Source organism: Lepidochelys kempii, chromosome 10 (genome assembly GCF_965140265.1).
Source record: "Lepidochelys kempii isolate rLepKem1 chromosome 10, rLepKem1.hap2, whole genome shotgun sequence".
Classification (NCBI taxonomy): Eukaryota; Metazoa; Chordata; order Testudines; family Cheloniidae; genus Lepidochelys; species Lepidochelys kempii.
This window is the reverse complement of record NC_133265.1, coordinates 30,226,723-30,244,836: the sequence shown is the minus strand read 5'-3', so window position 1 is coordinate 30,244,836 and position 18,114 is coordinate 30,226,723. Positions and strand designations below refer to the sequence as shown.

The window sequence follows — 18,114 nt, the reverse complement described above, 5'->3', positions numbered from 1 at the left end:
CTTGTAGTGCAATATATTGGTGTAGCACTGTCGATGTCAGGGGTCTGGATGATAGTGTGTTAATGTGACCTTATTTATATCTGTGCTGAAATGTCAGAAAGGCTGGATCTCTACCTATGTGCCTGGGAGGAAGTCAGAGTTACTAGGGAACATACACAGCCTCTTGATTCTTCCCAAGTGTTTTGAAGTTACCTTGTTAATATGTTTTCTGTTTTTACTTAATATTGGGACTCATGTATTTGCTTGGGTGTCAGAGAGTGGGAGTCCCAGATTCTGGAGGTCTAGAGCATCTGTTTTTTGACTAGAAAGGTCGGAACGTTTTCGCTAAAATGAAATGTCAGCAAAACATGCCATTTCATCCGAGCCAAAACATTTTGCTGAGAGATATTGGTTTCCATGAAATCATAGAATCATAGAACTGGAAGGGACCTCTAGAGGTCATCTAGTCTAGTCCCTTGCACTCAAAGCAGGACTAAGTATTATCTAGACCATCCCTGACAGGTGTTTATCCAACTTGCTCTTAAAAATCCTCAACGATGGAGATTCCACAACCTCCCTAGGCAATTTATTCCAGTGCTTAACCACTCTGACATTTAGGAAGTTTTTCCTAATAATGTCCAACCTAAACCGCCTTTGCTGCAATTTAAGCCCATTGCTTCTTGTCCTATCCTCAGAGGTTAAGAAGAACAATTTTTCTCCCTCCTCCTTGTAACAACCTTTTATGTACTTAAAACTGTTATCATGTTCCCTCTCAGTCTTCTCTTCTCCAGACTAAACAAACCCAATTTTTTCAATCTTCTCTCATAGGTCATATTTTTCTAGACCTTTAATCATTTTTGTTGCTCTTCTCTGGACTTTCTTCAATTTGTCCACATCCTTCCTGAAATGTGGCACCCAGAACTGGACACAGTACTCCAGTTGAGGCCTAATCGGTGCAGAGTAGAGTGGAAAAATTACTTCTCGTGTCTTGCCTACAATACTCCTGCTAATACATTGCAGAATGATGTTTGCTTTTTTTGCAACAGCATTACACTGTTGACTCATATTCAGCTTGTGATCCATTATGACCCCCAGATCCCTTTCTGCAGTACTTCATCCTAGGCAGACATTTCCCATTTTGTATCTGTGCAACTGATTGTTCCTTCCTAAGTGGAGTACTTTGTATTTGTCCTTATTGAATTTCATCCTATTTACTTCAAACCATTTCTCCAGTTTGTCCAGATCATTTTGAATTTTAATCCTATCCTCCAAAGCATTTGCAACCTCTCCCAGCTTGGTATTGTCCACAACTTTATAAGTGTATTCTCTATGCCATTATCTAAATCGTGGATGAAGATATTGAACAGAACCAGACCCAGAACCGATCCCTGCAGGACCCCTAGCGTTCAGAGTGGGGAAGGAACCTTGACACTGTGAACCACTGATAACTACTCTCTGGGAATGATTTTCCAACCAGTTATATACCTACCTTATAGTAGTTCCATCTAGGTTATACTTCCCTAGTTTGTTTACAAGAAGGACATGCGAGACAGTATCAAAAGCCTTATTAAAGTCAAGATATAGATAATGTTTGGGAAGGTTTGGGGGTGAGAGAAAGGCTCATAGACTTTACGGTCAGAAGGGACCATCATGATCATCTAGTCTGACCTCCTGCACACTGAGGTAGTGAACTTCCTCACTTTGACTGGAGGAGGGGGGAAACACATGAGACACTCTAGCTCGGTGGGTAGGGCACTGGCCTGGGATGTGAGAGACTAGGTTCAATTCCTTACTCTGCCTGATTTGGGGTGCTATGGGATGAAAGTCTTGCTCTAGAACAGGAAGCTGAGTTTGGATCTCTCAAGCCAGGGCCCTACCCACCTCACTATAGAGTGTGACGTGATGCAAAAGCATTTGAACAAAAACATTGAAAGTTGCCACAAAATGGAGTTGTCCTCCAGTCAGCTCCAATTTGGTCAGTGCTCCTCTGTGTTAATCAGGTGTGTGCTTTAAAACCTTGGAGCTGAAATCTCCTCCGCCTCTCACCAAATTCCTTCATTACAGAATGAGTTGGTTTAAACTGTTTTTGACAGTAGACTTGTTGGACTATTGGTCCAAATTCAGATCTAATTTGTGTACCAATGTATATCTGGAATAAATCCATGAGCCAGAGTGGTGGTGTTCCACATGGATGCTGGTCTTATTGAGAACACAAACACATATATTTTGTGTGTATGTGTGTGCCTGTCTTTTCCATCCATGTGTGGGTATGTATACATTTGCTTATGTCTGTGTAACTTTGCGAGGTTTTATTTTTGCCCTCTACCAGCATGCACCAGTTTGTGTCTTTTGAAACGGTGGGTTTTTTTGGTATGGTTTTATGGGCAGAGATTGTCGGGGTGGGGTGGGGGTTTCTCTGTGTGTGTGTGTGTGTGTGTGTGTGTGTGTGTGTGTGTGTGAGAGTCACTATTTTCGCCTCTTCAAACTGTATCTGGTCTCTTTTCCAGGACACTCATGGGACCATATGGAATGGATCGAACAGTGCACTGCATTGATTTCTATGACTGTGCAAATGGGCTGGGTGAGTACTTAGTTGATGTGCAAGTATCACCTTGGGGTATTGGAGAAAATGCACCATCAAATTGAGCTTCCAACATCTTGAGTGGCAACCTCCTCATGCAGGTACAAGGCTGTGTCTTCTTTTAAATAGCTTCTGGAGTATGTAAGGGAGCTATACCCTTAAGAAAGTGCTGGTCTTCTGGTTAATACACAAGAGTGGGTGATGAGACCTGGATTCTATTCCCAGTTCTGCCACAACCTTCCCAGGTCACCTTGGACAAATCACTGAGGCCCAGATTTTCCAGAATGTCCAGTGATTGTTTTGTGTACCTCCATTTTTGAGTGGCCAGCTGGAGACACCTTGATTGGGGCACCCAAACTAATATTTGTTAAATGTCAGTCCTTGTCTCTCTGAGTCTCAGTTTCTCCACTTGTATAATGGGGACATACATATTTCTCCACTGTTGTAAAATATGCTGAGATCTCTGGGAGAAAATAATTGTGTAGGTGTATTATTTTTATTATATTGTAATGTTCAATGACGGGAAATTGAAGCTGACTCCAGCATCCTCCTCACATGCCCCCAGCCCCCTGCCCTGACTCCTGCACCCCCACACATACCCAGCCCCCTCACATCCCATGCCCTGACTCTTGCACCCCCCACATTCCCACCCCCACCCTGAGCACCAAACGGGAGGTCCTGCATCCCCGACACATTCCCACCTGCACCTCTCGCTCCAGATGGGAGCTGCCGAGGTAAGCACTCCACACCCAAACCTCCTGCCCCAACCCTGAGCCCCCTCCCTCATTCTAGCTCCTGGCCAGACCCTACACCCCACCCCAGCCTGCTCCTTCACCCCCAGCCCTGTGCTCAGTGCACTCCCACCCTCAGCTCAGTGCAGAGAGAGAGGAAGAGAATGGGCTAGAACCAGGGAGAAGGTAGATACCCACTCTGCGTGGGCAGAGCCGGGATCCCAGACCAGCAGCATGCTGAGCGGGGCTGGCAGCTGGGACCCTGGCTGGCAGGAGCCAGCGGATGGAATCCCAGACTAGCAGCGGGCTGAGTGGCAATGGGCTGAGCCGCTCAGCCCACTCCTGTTCTGGGGTCCCAGCTGCCGGCCCCGCTCAGCCTGCTGCCGGTCTGGGGTTCTGGCTGCCTGCCCCTTGCCAGCCGGGGTCCCGGCTGCAGGCCCTGCTCAGCCTGCTGCTGGCCTAGGTGAACAGAACTTCAGGCTGGCAGCAGGCTGAGAGGGCTGGTGGCATAAGGTCAGCATTTTAATTTAATTTTAAATGAAGCTTCTGAAACATTTTGAAAACTTGTTTCCTTTTCATACGACAATAGTTTAGTTATAGAAGATACAGACTTACAGAGGGAGACCTTTAAAAAAACATTAAAATGTATTACTGGCACACAAAATGTTAAATTAAAGTGAATAAATGAAGACTCGGCTCACCACTTCTGAAAGGTTGCCGACCCCTGGATTAGATGGTCATAATGGTCTCTTCTAGACTTGACATCTCTGGATATTCACTTTCTGAAAACAGCCAGGATTTGGCATTGGGTGAATCAAAACGTGGGTTTGAGACCTTCCTAAGAATGACTGTGTTTCACAGAGGCAGTGAGGAGCAAATGAGCCTCTTCTTCCCCGCAAGCCCTTTAAGACCAATGAAAACACAAAGCAGTCCTGAAAACACAACCGTTGCTCAGACAGATGCTTGTCTTGACTTCAGTGGGAGCAGGGAGGCCAGCACTGAGCGCTTTTGAAAACCTCACTCTCTCTGAACACCTGTCTGGCAATGGGGCTGTCACCATGCTATAGCCCACCCAGACATGCCCCGTCTTTGGCAGCTAGCTGGCCCCCCTTTTCCACTCGGTGATGTCTGCAGCTAGACTATGGCTGCCTACTGCTTGTGCTGGCAGGAAGTACGTGCCATGCATGCTCTGCTCCTTGGGCACCCATGCAGTGCCAGCCACAACTTGACGTGTTCTCCCTGTTCGTTAGATTGAACTCCGCCCTTCATGAGGTGTGGATTGGAGGGTCTGTTTCTGGTGCCTGGCCAGCTGCAGATTGTCCATCTCCCAGTGAGAGCTGCCATGAGATAGGTAGTTAAAGTAACCTCATGCTTCCCTCTCTTGCCATAAGCGGAGTCTGCAGTGCTGCACAGGAGTAGAGAACCACTGCTCTAGCACTCTGCGCAGACGTTACCTTAGCAGCATACATTTCATGACTTGGAAGTGCTTTGTAATACCTACACTTTGAAAGGTAGGACAGAAACCCAAATTCTATTCTAGTCTGCTCATTATTTCCTGAGATTGAAGGAATAGTTCACCTGCATCCTGGAATGCTACCTTCAATTTAGGAGAATCACCTCAATTGTTACAAGTGGGGTGTGTATGTGTATAATGTATGCAGCATAAAAGCTTAATATCATATAGACAGATCCTCAGCTGGTGTGAAGTAGCAGAGCTTGGAGCTAGCTGTAAAATCTTTTTTCTGCCCCCCCCTCCAAATTATTAAATGATTTTTGGGGGGTCACATGTCCATGGAAAATTTTGCAGTTTTTTGGCCAAGAAAAAAAAATCAGCCATAAAGTGAAATATTTTGATTCTGAAATGGTGCTGTGGTGAATCATGGAAGTTGTAGTTCTGGTGCTTCATGCTCCCATTCTTCTCAGTGGGCTGCGCTTCATGGTCAAACCATGTCTCCCATGATGCACCATGCACCTCTTGGTGAGAGGAGGCAGTGCATTGTGGCCGTGGTACAACCTGACAGATGAAATCTGGCTGAGGAGCCTGGCCTGTGGAAAGAGAATGGGAGCATGAGTCACTGGAACTGTAATTCCCATCAGGCACCACTATGGCATTTCAGAATCAAAATATTTTGGCTTTTGGCCAGTTTTCAGTTCTGTGTTTCAACAACTAAAAAATCCCCCAAAATAGAAATTGGCTCTTTTTAATGAAAATTTTTAGTCAAAAATCCAATTTCCTGTTGCAAAACAGCTCCTATGGAAAACTTTCAGCCAGCCCTTTGAGTCAATTTATGGTAGTTTGCACCAGCTGAGGATCTGACCCATATTTTAGTTTTTAAAAGCATGAAGTTTTTGGCTAGGTTTGTGTGCAGTGTTACCAGCACAGCACAGAAGATGCGGCCGAAGGAGTCGGGTGGAGGCCAAAGTTGGCCACTAACATAAAGTAGAACTACTTTACAGCCCAGAGCAGCTGCAAATCCTTATCATGGAAGGTGAGAGCCAGAGTAACACATTATGTTCCGTAGAGTGCATACTTAAAAAAAAAAAAAAAAAAAAAAGAAATGACAAATCCATCTGAATTCATGATGGGGAGCAATCAGCGAGACTCTTCAACAATCATAGCCAAAGAGAAAGAGGTGCTAAGAATTTCAGCTCTGCAGATGAACTAGTAAGTGGAATTTCAGCTCTCCTGAGAAACTAGTGCACGGTTGTTTGGTAGCTGTCTATTTTCAGCCGTCGGAATGAGTTGGTTGACAGTTGTGATGTCATGTCCACTGAAGGAATAGCTCTGCCTCTATGGAGCTTCCACTCTGGTGATGGGCTAACCTGTGCAATGACTGGGAGCTCAAAGCGTTTCCATTATCCAGTGGCTCGGAAATTTCAGCTCCATAGATGAACAAACTTGGTTCAGTTGCTGGGATTGCAGCTCTGGGAATGCACTAGCTAGGTCAGTGTCTAGAAGCTCAGTAGATTGTCTAGCATGCATTAGCCTTTCACATGTCCTTAAATGGTATACTCCATCCATATGTTGCTATATCAGGTTCTAAAACTGTATCTCTCCACCAGACTCTACCCAAGAAGGGGCGAGAGGCCTTTGTAAAGTGTTGCAATATGATGCAGCTGGTGGTACTGAAGTCTGGTGATTGTTTCCAGTGCAGTCCTTCAGCTTTTCTTCCTGTTCTGTTGTGGGATGAGCAGCATTTCTCAGAAAAGCTGAGGTCCAGTCATCCTCACCTCATCATCTTAGAACTGAGCTGAGTGTGGTTCACCTGCCACCTGTCCCTGACCCCAGACTGAAAAGAAGCCAGAAACTGCAAGTGTAACAGAGGGAGTAAGAGAAACATAACTGAATGTTGTCAGCTTAGGCGTGGAACAGGAGTCTGCTCCACGGTGTCTAAGAACAGGGATAAAGGTCACAAATCCTGAGGTTTGGTACCTGGGATGGAAAGCCAAGGAATGCATGAACAGGTGGAAAGCACTCAACTTTGAGCAGCAGATCACAACCTGGGCAATAATAATAGTTAGCCCTTACATAGTACAGTTCATCTACAAAGCTGGGTACCCGTGACCACCTCTGTTTTACAAACTGGGGAACTGGAGCACAATGACTGACTTTGCCCAAGGTCACATAGCAAATGTGGCAAGGCAGGGGCTTGAAAGCAAGTCTGTTGTTTGTTTTGTGCCTGATCCAATAGACCTGAGTGTCTATTTGGCACCTAGTTGTTGAGCGTCACTGAAAGCCACCAGGGATCATGACCGCTAGACTAAACGAACAGCTTATCCAGGGACCCCTTGACCTGTAGTGGAGATGGAGATCCAGGGGCACTATGAGATTACAGGCCTGAGGATTTTCTCAAATGGCACAGGAGGGAGCAGGGTTTGGTGCAAAAGAGCAACCCCAGGGTCTGAATTTTGAAATATACCCTAAAGAACCTCACACAAACGCTGTCTGGGTCATTCTAAGCTCTACCCTGACCTGGCATTTCCGCCATAAACCTTTACTCTGTGAAAGAGAAACCATTGATGATACCCGTACCAAGTCCAGGACCTTTGCCAGAAAAGAAAGATTAAAGAGATCCAAAATAGGCTAGATTATCAGGCCCTAAGAATGACTTAATAAGCACTATACTGGGACACTGATGCCATCACAATTAAAGGGGCACTGTCAATTTAATTTTGGTCCCAAATATGAGTTGGGTTAAAATAAGTCAGCTCAGACAAGGGCTTAAGCTAGTGGACGGCCCCTTGTTCAGCAGAGAGGAAGTCTTGGAAGCTGGGGTGGGACAGAGGAGAGATGAGAAGGGACTTAGTCTCCGTCTCTGTTTAGAGCCTTTGGGATGAGTACTCCCTCCTTAGGGTTCAGGGTAATGTGTAGTCTCCTCCCCACCCACTTCTCTGTAGCCTGGCCTTGTCCCCCTCCTCATGTCTATCTGGGTTATGTCCTGCTCCCATTTCTGGTCGTTGGGGCCTGCTCCCTCTGAAATCAGTGGCACTCTCTTGCTGTTCCTCAGCTGATTTCTGTGGCAAAGCCCTTTGTTCCCGTCTTTGCCATTGTAATAATAATAATAATAAATAGGAGTTTTGCCAGTGATTTCAGTGGGGCAAGTTCAGGACCACAGTCCTTCATCTTTGTGGCTATCTTCCCCTCGCTGCATATATAACTATCCAGCTCAGCCAATCACCCAAGACATTTCCCTCTTCTCCAGAAGCTCCTCCATACTACTTCTTACTATCCTCAGCAACTCAGATGGTTTCTTGCTTGTCCATCTTTGGTGTCAGGTTTCCCACCTGCCTGTTTTGTCCTTGGCCACATTCAGCCCCATAATTTCCATTCCATTATGCGTGCCACATCCTTTGCTCCTGCTCCCACAAATAGGGCACTAGTGCAGAAGAGCAGTTGAACAGCCTGAATATTAAGCCACACAAATGCAAAAGGATCCTATGGTTGTAAAATGCTTATCCAAAAATAGAAATAGGGCTTGAGCTGTGTCACAATTTAGCCCTTTAGGTTGGTTTCTGTATGTAACAGGAGACTCTTCCCCAGGGGTGTTCTGAGTCTGCAGCTGATGCAATTTCTGCTGCATTAGAAGTAGCTGCATATCGCTGTGGAAAAATCTGAAGTCTCTTAGTACCCAAATTAGGGGCAGCGTGCAGGGACTAGACCTTTCAAGTGTGAGAAACAGACACGGCCCTTTGCACTGCTTTGGTTCTGATTCTTAAGTGTATGTGTGTGGAGGGGGAACGCACGTGGGAGTGGGTGGCTTTGGGGGAAGTCAGGGGAGGAGGCTGTTTTGTTTGCCAATATTGGAGTTAAAGTCAGTGTTTTCCCCTATCAAAGTTTCAATGTGTCTGAGACTAATACTGTGAGTAATCACTGACTTTAATAAATAGATCGGATTTTCTGATGACATTTTTGGGGATAAAGGAGGATTTGTAGATACTCTGGCTATATTAAACCATTATTACAATTGATTCATGGACACTAAGGAGAAATGAGTGATTACAGGTTTTTTCTTTCAGTACCTAAACAGAGGAACAGCTAGACTCTGCAGTCTTCAAAATACACCTGTGTGTGTTACACTAGAGTTGTAATTCTCAGCAAATATATAATTTTACATTATTTCTGTCCCATATTTTGTATAATTTCTCCCTGTTTTTTTTCTAGCTGATACAGTGTAGAAAGATGCATGGGTGATTGTTGGAGTCCTCATCAGTAAAAGTCTAAGTGCACACAATGAGACCTTAAAGCTCTAGATACTCAGAGGAGACAGAATGGTCCTGTCAGAGCCTATTAATCACAGCACTTGGTCTTGGTAGAAAATAAATTGTGTCTCCTTAGATGTTCAGGAGAAACATCTGCAAATCCTGGAGAAGGCTACCTGAGGCTGTCAACATAATATAACCGTTTTTCTGCTAGGCAAGAGGGGGAATGCAACAGCAGAATACAGGTGTATGTATGGGGGGACTTGGCAGTTTGTAGCCCCTATACACAGAAGAGGTGGGCTATGCGCACATACCAGCATAGAAGAGGGTTTTGGGACAGAGCGGTGGCATGTGGCGTCAAGTGGTGACCAAGTGCCTTGTAGAGGGTCTATAATGGGTAGGGGCACTATTCTAGCCACCTGGCTACTCCGACAGCCAGAGAGGGACTCTGGAACTGTATCCCATCTACCACAGAGTTTGCTGCAGTAAGCCCACTCACTCAGGCTTTGTGCAGTGTGGGGAGGAAGTGAATTTCAGGCTGAGGTTTATCTGGTGTTCTGTGTGGTGTATTGCCAACCCCAAGTGTTGAACAATCCCGAGCCATGCCCACAATCATGCTACTGACTTAAAAATAATGAGATTATCAAAAATAATTTTTATTCACTTTTTTTTTTGTTTTTGAACCTTTTGGGTTCATCTTTTAAGCTTTTCTACACAAATTGAGAAGGCTAGAAACTTTTGTTTAAAAGCTGAGGTTCTCAGGTAATAATTTGACTCTGGAAGATGGGCTCTTATGAAAAACTGCTATTATGGAGAGGGACACAATACAATGGCTAGTTAACAATACTGCTGTTGTAGACAGTTAAAATTGGTGTACTTTTAAAGAGCAAATGTTCCCAGATTATTAAAATGGAAAGAATTTCCAATATTCAATTCATATTTCTTGCTGCTTGTTTTTAGTTTTTGCACTTTGCTCACTTTGGATAGCTTGAACACACTAGTCAATTTCACCTCAGTTTCTAGTCAATTTCACTTTCAGGCTCCCCTGCATTAGCCCAGGTGCAATGCTGCAATGTTGAGGTTACAAAAAAAATCCACTGGCATTTTTAAAATAATAGAAATATTTGCACTGGTCTTCGGTTTTGTAAGAATAGGCTTTACAAAAAACATACCGTTGGACCAAATGACCAGACAGTGTCCCTTTAACAGGTACACTATATGTGACCAGACTGTGGTTAGGGTTAAGACAGGTGCCAGGCTGAGCTCTTTAATGGAGGCTGTGAAATGCAAATAAGAAAAAGGAATTTGAAGCTTTTCTCTCTGTTGTGCCTTCTTCCGTGCTACTCTTTATGCCTAAAAGCCCTTCCTATCCCAGTGCTAATGCACTATTAATTCAGATGTCTTCTGGAAACTCCTGTCTTCTATGAATCCTGCTGATACCAACCCAGACCAGAGGGAAAAAACACATATTAAAAAAATGTCCCTGGCACTCTCCCATTGCTGTGTCTCCCATAGTGCTCAACATGCTGTTAATGCTTAACAAAAAATAATCAAAGGAATTGAGGTCTTCCAGTTTTCTTACTAATTAGAAACAGAAAGAGACCAGCACCCCCTTTCCTCAGCAAAGAGGTTTGTCAGCATTTCTAACCATGCTCTCTAAGTGCCCCTGACTGTGAGAAATGTGTGCAAGGACAAGAGGATCACATCCTTCATAGACATTTAATGAGAAATTGAAGTGGGGCGCACACACACACACACACACACCTGTGTACTTTTGCCCTCAGGTGGCTTCATTATGCGTGGGCAGTGCTCAGAGGCCCGAATACTGCTTGGGATGCATGTCTGTGGCCCCTGTGGGAGTCAGTGTGAAGTGCGGGTCGACCTAAGGGCAAAATGACCCAGCAGAGTGAAGGGTCTCTTGATCTCCTCCCCTTCTACAGGGTGCATGTTGTGCAGACCTGCATTCCATTCATCTTCCATTAGATCCCCATTGCTAGTGTGGGAGAGGAATTAATTCACTGCATTTATTTAATCCTGAGCTTCCTAAACGCTGCTCTATCCTCGAGGTCCCTGCCCTGAAGGTGCTTCCTTCCTCTGAATCCAGTCTTGGGCTGTCTTCAGCCCTGACCCATGTGAGTTTCTGCAGGCACAACCCAATCTGTGGGCCCCCTGGCAGTGCAAAGTCCACCAAGTGGTGGAGTGAGTGCTTAATTTGTGTCAGGGCTGAGCCCCGGCATCTCTAGCCTTGCCAGTTCATAGCCCTGGCAAGGCTTGCTGCGTCAGTTATGAAAGTAAAAAAATTGCTTGAGCCCCGGCACCTCTTTCATTACAAATGAAGCACTGGGTGAAGCCAGTACTGTAGGGCACCCTCCGCATCACAGGGGGCCCACAGCTGGCAATTGTCTCTCCAAGAGTAGGCAGCGGTGGCCTCTGAGGAGGAGATGTGCGGACTCAGCACATTTTTAGGCATCTTCCAATGGTAGGACTCCTCTGGAGCCCCATCTGCTCTCTCTTGGCTGGGCGTCTTGGGGATGATGGTGGACCAGTCGCCTCCTGCCATCCCTCAGGGCATAGGTGCTGACTCCATGGGTGCTCCAGGGCTCCATGGGTGCTCCAGGGAAAAATTAGTGGGTTTCTGCACCCACTGGCAGCCAAGCTCCCCTCCCCCTCCTCTGTGTGCGCCGCGTCCCCGCTCCTCCGCCTACCTCCCAGCGCTTCCCGCCCGGCCGCTGCCAAACAGCTGTTTGGCAGCGTTAGCACGCTCCGGGAAGTGGGGGAGGAGTGGGAACTTGGCACGCTCAGGGGAGGAGGCGGGGAAGAGGTGGGGCCAGGGTGGGGATTTGGGGAAGGAGTTGGAATAGGGGCAGGGAGGGGGTGGAGTTGGGGCAGAGACTTTGGGGAAGGGGTTGTAATGGGGGTGGGAAGAGGCAGGGTGGGAGTGGGGCCTCATGGAAGGGGTGCAGTGGGGGTGGAGCCAGGGGTAGAGGCGGGGGTCGAGCACCCAGGGGAAAGAGGGGAAGTCGGCATCTATGCCTCAGGGCACGTTTCCCCCGGAGCACAGCTGTACCCAGCTGCGCACAAGGGTGTGTGCTCACTGCACCCAGTGGGCCAGTGCAGGGAGTCAAGCCCATGGTATTCATCCAGCCCTGGCGCTCCCCACTTTGCTGCCATGGTTCTGTCTCCACAGCGATACGGCTCAGGCTGATGCACACATCCTTCATGGTAGCTTTCTAAATCTAGTGATTTTTTCTTGGAACTTTGAAAATACTCTTGGCCATCTCACCAGGCAAAGCAAAGGAGATAAGCGATTTAAAATAATCTCTGGGTTAGGGCAGATAATCTCCAATTAATTAATTAGAAGTGTTATTTACAAGTGCCTACTTCAGAAAGACGCTAAGGCAGCTAGGTCATAATTTACGCTGTTTTTGTTTTGCTGATGGTTCAAGATAGCTCTGCTATCACCAGTCTAAAACCATGATGATTCTTTTCCAGATGGGCCAGATATGTAACATTATATCTCTGCCACTGGACTGGAGATTAGATTGGTTTATGGTGCTCTAGTGTGCTAGGGCTTGTGATATACACAAAGATGCAATCCCTGCCTTAAGGAAGTTTACAAACTGTCAGACGTGATGTAAGGAACAAAGGGTAATAGGATGCTAGGGATGAGCGCACTGGAGGAAAGACAGGGTAATGGTAGAGTTGGGTTGAAATTTTTAGATTGTCAATTAAATTTTCACCATTTTTTTTCTTGTTTTTATGAGAACTGGTCAGTATTTTAAACTTCCACATTTAAAAAGTGGGGGGCAATTAAAGCATTTCAAGAAAGTTTTTTCTCTTGTTCTGGTGTCTCTAAGTAACATCAATAGAATGACAACGTCACTCAGTGGGGCCACTGGGTAGCGTGATGAAGCATGGAGTTCATTGGTTAGCTATAAAGAAATGTTTTAGCTGGCTAACTTCATGTAGCTGGCATGGCAGGAAGTGGGTGGTCCAGGAAGGTGGTTGCCTTGCATCTCTGGAGAGAAGGATGATCCATGCACAAACAGCTGATAAAATGGGACCTGAATCTGGACCATCCTTGCTGCTGAGTTTGGTTTTGTAAAATTGAACCGTAACTGATGAGTTTTTACAAAACCCAGATCCATCTCTCTTGGCCCATCAGAAAACAGGGAAGTCTAACAGGATGTCAGGCATCTTCCTGCTGTTGTGGGAACCCTGGCGTATTGTATATATCAATGTACTGGGGCAAATGAAATCCATGGAACGATGACAATTTACACCTGCCGAGGATCTGTCCCTTAGAGCCTTTCCTTGGCTTCTTTTGTGCACAAGGGGAGTTTCAGGGGAGGGAGGAGGAATAGGACAAAGAGGCACTTACACACACTCAGGGAGCAGCCAGCATCTCACAATTTAATGGTTTCTGAGTTCAGCGGGGGAGAACCGGAGGTCCACAAGCAGCACTACACAACCCTAAGGGATCAGACCAAGGGCATGATCCCGGAATGACTCACCATGCCCTATGCTCTCTGTTTGTAAAATGGGTCATGAATCCCTCCCGCCCTTCATAAAGCACTGATAACAGTCAGCCTGCAGGCATATATTATTATCATCTTCCCATCTGCACTGGCTGGCAGCGCACACTGCACACTTCTGGAGTGTGTAGTAGTTGCTGCTCCTGTGTGTGGTCCCTCAGCCCCCAGCTCCAGTCCCTCTCCCCAAAACACGCATGCAGCTGCAGCGGCCATCAATAGTTCCCGTGGCCGCTTTGGAATCAACCGGCTTTGTTCATTTCTGGCTGAGTGTTCTCAGAAGGTGTTGGGCAATGGCTCCCCATCCCTCAGGGCCCTCCCTTGGGGCATGCGTCCAGTGGGTTTCATTTTGCCACTGCTCTTGTTTGTGAGGCCATTTGGAGGCTGGGGAGGGAACCTGGGCTGCGGTGTCTTCAATACACTGCTGTCTCAGTTCTAGGTCTCCAGTTCCTCCACCCCAGCCAAGGTGACCAGTGCCATTGCTCAGAGTCGGGGTGAGATGGATTAAGGTCTGAGGTTCTGTGACTCTAAGAACCTCTCGGTGCCAACTGGCCAAGGGGTCACTGCTTTGTAACATAACTCCTAACAGGCCTGAAAAACTCTCTACACCTAGCACCCCACTTTCATGGTATCTATCCATAAATGATGTCATGGAAGATTTTCAGTGAAAGCCAGGATCATGCTGATCATTAATATTGTTGTGTCTAGTCAGATACTATGTAAAAAGTTATATATGTACAGTGAAAATACATTCCTAAAGCCTGGCTCAAGGCAGGTTTGGCAAACTGGTTTCGGCCAGACAAAGGATGTGTATTCCCTTGTCCACCTCGGTTCACATGAAGCCTTGTGAGCCAACCCAGTGGAAGCCCTGTTAGCATATTAAGTCAACATGAGGATGTGAAGTCAGCCCACCAGGGAATTAACTTTAGGTGTCATCCTGATGCTGGGGACCAATTGTGAGTTTTGGGGGATATAAGGAGAAGGCAAAAGGACACCTCTTCATCCTGCACCTGAGGAAGTGACTGGGCAGAGAGATTACATTCGTGAAAATGGGATCCCCAGCTGCACTGGGTGGAAGTACTGTAAAGGGCATGTAGGTGAGATAAGATAGCTTTTAGACTGATGTTTAGTGTGATGGGTGCCACCTGGAACCGGGGTACTACTGAGCCCCCTGACACACCAGCCTGGGCTCCCTCTCACACTGTACTGCTGTGACAAGCTGCAAAGCCCCCCAGCCGGCACTTTCACCAGCATTCACACAGGTAGGGACACACCCAGCTGCAGTTACACGCAGGCTTTCTAACCACCAGCTGCCCAGCCTGGGACCCCAGAGCAGTACTGTCCTTCGCTGTGTATGGGTTTAATACCCAGTCTGCCTCTCCCTCAATGTGGGGAGAACAATGCACACTTGTGGTAACCAAGCAGAGATTTTCCCCAAGCACTCCAGTCAAAACTCACTGATTTTGACTAAAACAAAAACAAAATCTGTCTTTTGTAGTTAATAAATTTAAGTGATTATAAGGGCCAGTAAACAGATCAAAGCAGATTACCTAGCAAATAAACAAAAAACACAAACTAAGCTTAACATACTAGATAGATAGTTAGGATAGAATTAGGAGAGTCTCACCCTGAGAAATGATACAAGCAGGTTGCAGATTCTTAAGGGACAAGCTGCACTTGCTTTACAGCTTGGACTCTCCAGGTGTTTCATACACAGACTAGAAATCCCTTTAGCCTGGGTCCAGCACTTCCCCCAGTTCAGTCTTTGTTCCTCAGGTCTTCTTGTGTGGGGAGTGAAGAACCACAGATGATGTCACTCCCCACCTTATATAGCTTTTGCATAGTGTGGGAACCCTTTGTTCCAAAGCTTGATTCCCAGACCAGTCTGTGGAAAAATACTGACATCCCAAGATGGAGGCCAGCATCATGTGGCCTTGTCACATGTCCTTATAGAGTCATAGCAGCCATCACTCACAGGCTGCGTGTAGTGTTCTCAGGAAGGCTCACCAGGTGGGAGATAAGCTTCTCCTATTGTTCTCCCTAATGGCTCATTGACCTGAATAGGCCCTTCACAACCAGCTGTCTAGACTGAAAGCATTTTGTCTAGTGGGCATTACCCAGGTGTAACTACAATTGAAATACAGATACATAGTCAATATTCATAACTTTAGATACAAAAATGATACATGCATACAAATAGGATAATCATATTCAGCAAATCATGACTTTTCCAATGACCTCTCACATGACTTATCTTGCATAAAATGCATCATAATTATGCTATAACCATATCATACTCATATCACTATGAAGAATATGGGGTGCAGTGTCACAGTTAGCATGTTGAAGTTGTTTGTCTCTAGAAACCATGTATGGATTTTGTTTTGTGCCAGGAGCTGGATATCACAGGGGAACACTTCAAAGGGGCGCTGGGACTGGGGTGCACTTATTGATAAACTACAAAGTCAAGTGAGGGCTGAGGAGATTGTTTGGGTGGGTAGCAGGCTGCTGTTGTCAGGGAGCTGGCACCCAGGTAAGCACCAGCAAGGTCTGTCTTGCTGGAGGTAGGGGGGTAGCCAGGTGACTCTCAATCCTGGGTAACCTGAGAAAGCATCACAAGTTCCATTGAAACTAGACCCACCAATGGAGGCGGGGTTTGCTCAGGTTCCCAATGCAGGGGGCTGGTTGGACTGCCTAGAAGATCAGGGAGAGGTCAGCTGCCTAAGTTTTACATATGGCCAGAGGGCTGTGACCATTTTCTGTGCATAAGGATCTTGTGACACATCCATGCCTTTGTTGTCTCAAGACTGCAATGCGCTCTGTGAGGAGTTGCACCTTGAAAGACATTCAGAACCGGAAAAGGCAGCCTGCTTGTTGACCAGGTATCTCACTGTGGGCACGTCACCTGGCGTCCCAGGAGTCCTGCTGCCTGCCGGTGGGTTTCTGGATGAAGTGTAAGGCGCTGGTTGGAAAATGCAAGTTATTTTCCATGGGAGACTTTTAGAAAAAAATCATTTCAAAAGAAATGACGGTGAATGTGCTTCATTTTCTTGATGGGAAGAATTGACCGCAGGGAAAAGGGTTGGTTTCCAAAAATTTTCCAGTTAAAAGAAAATGTTGATTTTTGAGAACTTAAATAGGTTCCTAAAAGGTTTCTGGTTTTTTGAGGAAAACTTCAACCAAAATGGACATTTTTGCAAAGATTTTTGTTCTGGTCAAACAAATATAGCAATATGGAAAAAATTCTCACTGGCTCTAGTTCTAAACTATGAAGCCAGAGTTTTAAACTGTGATCACCTGCCTGCTTCGGAAGCCACAGCCAAGACCAGCGGAGGAGCTCAGACTGTAAACAAGAAGAAACTATTAGCAGGGCCTTCTCTGTGAGAACCCCTTGACTTTGGAACTCCCTCTGCCCTAGGTCCAGAATGGCCCCCATCCAGTGGCCATCAGTTCATCTCATCACGTGATCATCTGGAAAAGGGTGAGAATCCTAAGGGTGATTAATGGATGGAGGAGGAGAATTGTTTCTACATTTAGTGTGCCTGGCTTGCTGGCTGCAGGTCTCCTGGGATGGGTGGAATGGCTGCAGTTTAGCTCTAGTGAGGGGAATTTGATGTCAAGGGCATCCGGAATGAATGGGCAGGTGTGCTCAGAAATCTAAACAAGGTCACGGTATGTTGAGATATTCATTGCTGACCAGGGAATTCAGCTGCACGACTCCCATTAATTGTAATGAAAGGAAGTTGTGTTGCTAAATCCCTTAGTTGGCTTTGCAAACCTCCATCTAGATCCCTTAGCATGGCATTAAGGTCACAGATCTCCCCCAGAGGCTGCTCAGTAAAAATAGCTATTGATTTCTAAAAGCTGTCCTGTTGATTAGGATTTTTCAGAGCTGTTCGACGAGGAAGCCACTGGGCATAAAGGACCTGGGTTGGTTGCTTTTCCAGTGGTGCTACAGCGTCCCATGTTGGGGGTGTGGGACTGAGCATTCTTTGGCATGTATTCTGCCTTCTGAAGAGCCCCATTCCTGCCTTGGATTCAGTGCAGTCAAATGTCTGATCAGCAGTGGATCTCTGGGAAGATTTGTTAATTAAAGCCAGCACTCTTAATCCCACTGTCCACAGTCCAGAGCCCTAGAATTGGGATTTAATGAGCCCATGACAAATCAGTCTCTTCTGCCTTTTCCTGCCAAGCAGCTTATGTAGTTCGGCATTGCCATGTGTAAGCACCATAAAAACCCCTGCATTAAAATAACATCAGCTATGCCGCATTCAGAGGCAGAAATGGGTTGTGGTACTCCCTTAGCAAAGAAGCCTCAAAGCAGGGGATGCTCTTACTCTGCTCTTCATACACAGAAATCTCTTGAATGCTATGTAGGAATATTTGGTCCCAATTCTGGACTATGGTCTTGCTCCTGTGTACGACTCCAGAGGAATAAAGGGGCTGGAAGCCAAGTGGATCCCTTCCCCACCAAGAAATTCCCATAGTGGTCTGGAGGAACTTACTGAGGAAGTTCATGCCACTGAAAGCTCAGCTGGCACCAAGAGGGCATGACTTGCTTTCAGTCATGTGATCTTAGCTGGCATACACA

At 46.3% G+C, this 18,114-nt stretch overlaps 1 protein-coding gene across 7 annotated transcripts in view; it reads left to right on the top strand.

The window, feature by feature from the left end:
* LOC140918363 (syntaxin-binding protein 4-like) overlaps positions 1-18,114 on the top strand; it is a 123,396-nt gene that overhangs the window by 38,534 nt on the left and 66,748 nt on the right. For all 7 annotated transcript variants that reach the window (XM_073362553.1, XM_073362558.1, XM_073362556.1 and 4 more), the window contains one exon: positions 2,487-2,560. In XM_073362553.1, coding sequence (XP_073218654.1) covers positions 2,487-2,560 — 74 coding nt within the window. The remainder of the gene's footprint in view (positions 1-2,486; positions 2,561-18,114) is intronic.